The sequence below is a fragment of the Galeopterus variegatus genome, unplaced genomic scaffold (genome assembly GCF_000696425.1).
Source record: "Galeopterus variegatus unplaced genomic scaffold, G_variegatus-3.0.2 Scaffold12064, whole genome shotgun sequence".
In the NCBI taxonomy this organism is placed as follows: Eukaryota; Metazoa; Chordata; class Mammalia; order Dermoptera; family Cynocephalidae; genus Galeopterus; species Galeopterus variegatus.
The window spans coordinates 39391-40428 of record NW_007738175.1 but is presented as its reverse complement, the minus strand read 5'-3'; the positions used below and the strand labels follow the sequence as shown (position 1 = coordinate 40428).

Genomic DNA, 1038 nt, shown 5'->3' with positions numbered 1-1038 from the left:
GTGTGTGTGTGTGTGTGTGTGTGTGTGTACACATCTACTAATCCATCATCTATCATCATGTATCTGTCCATCTGTCTATCTACGTAGGAGAGAGAATGTGGGGAAGGGAGGGCGTGGAGGAGATGCGCTGTCCCTCTCACTGTCAATTCTTGGTCTCCTGACTGCCACAGCCCCCGGTAGAGAAGAAGCGGCCACAGGAGACACACGTACAGCTCTCCACCTCCAACTTGCACGACTGCTTATCCAAAGGGAATTTATGCAGGTCCAGGGAACAGGCTGCCGTGGTGGTGAGTCTGCGAAGGAAAGAGGAAGGAAAGAGTGAGTCAGGCCCAGGCAAGCAACCGTTCCCGAGGAGCCTGCGGAGGCTGGGGAGGGAAGAGTGGCCTCACGGACTGACCCGTGTGTAGGGAGGAGAGAAGGAATCTGCATGTGACAAAGAAACCAAGCGACCTGGCAGGACAGACATATGGCATGTCAGAGAACCGCAGGGTGTCACACTGGGGAGGGCCCTTAAGGAAGGCGAATGCGGAGACAGAAGGGACTTGCGCTTGCTGGAGAGGCAGCGAGGCTGTGGAGAGAAAGCTGCGTGCTGCACGGAAGCTCTGCTGTGCAGTGTGTGCAGTGCACACACACACATGTGTTTCAGAGTAGCACACAGTTTTCAGGCCCACCTGTAGCCACGTGTGTACACATGCCAGAGGTGTGGGCCTATGTGGGTGCTGGGGCCTAGCAAATGCCAGTGGGCACCAAATGGATCAACATAGCTGTGGTGGGCCACAGAAGTGTGGACAGTACACCCAGGGGGCAGGAGGTTTCAGCTGCTACATGGCGTGTCTGTGAGAGGAATCTGAGCAGGGCTCTTGGAAGAGCTGGGGAAGTGGAAGAGGTGACCAGTGGGAAAGAGAATAACGACAAAGGCTCTCCACAGCCCCAGCTGGGAGGCTCTGTCCCACCCCTTATCCTGTCCTTCCCATTTGTGAACCCCAGCCTAGTCTCTTTCAACCCTCAAAGCAATTGAGTGTGTGTGTGTGTGTGTGT

General features: G+C 55.5%; 1 protein-coding gene across 1 annotated transcript in view; it reads right to left on the bottom strand.

Annotated features, from left to right (window-relative positions):
- Positions 1 to 1038, bottom strand: part of GABRQ (gamma-aminobutyric acid (GABA) A receptor, theta) — a gene marked incomplete at its 3' end in the record, with an annotated part of 19136 nt that overhangs the window by 3720 nt on the left and 14378 nt on the right. Inside the window, exon 5 of the mRNA XM_008594984.1 lies at positions 211 to 293. Coding sequence (XP_008593206.1) covers positions 211 to 293 — 83 coding nt within the window. The remainder of the gene's footprint in view (positions 1 to 210; positions 294 to 1038) is intronic.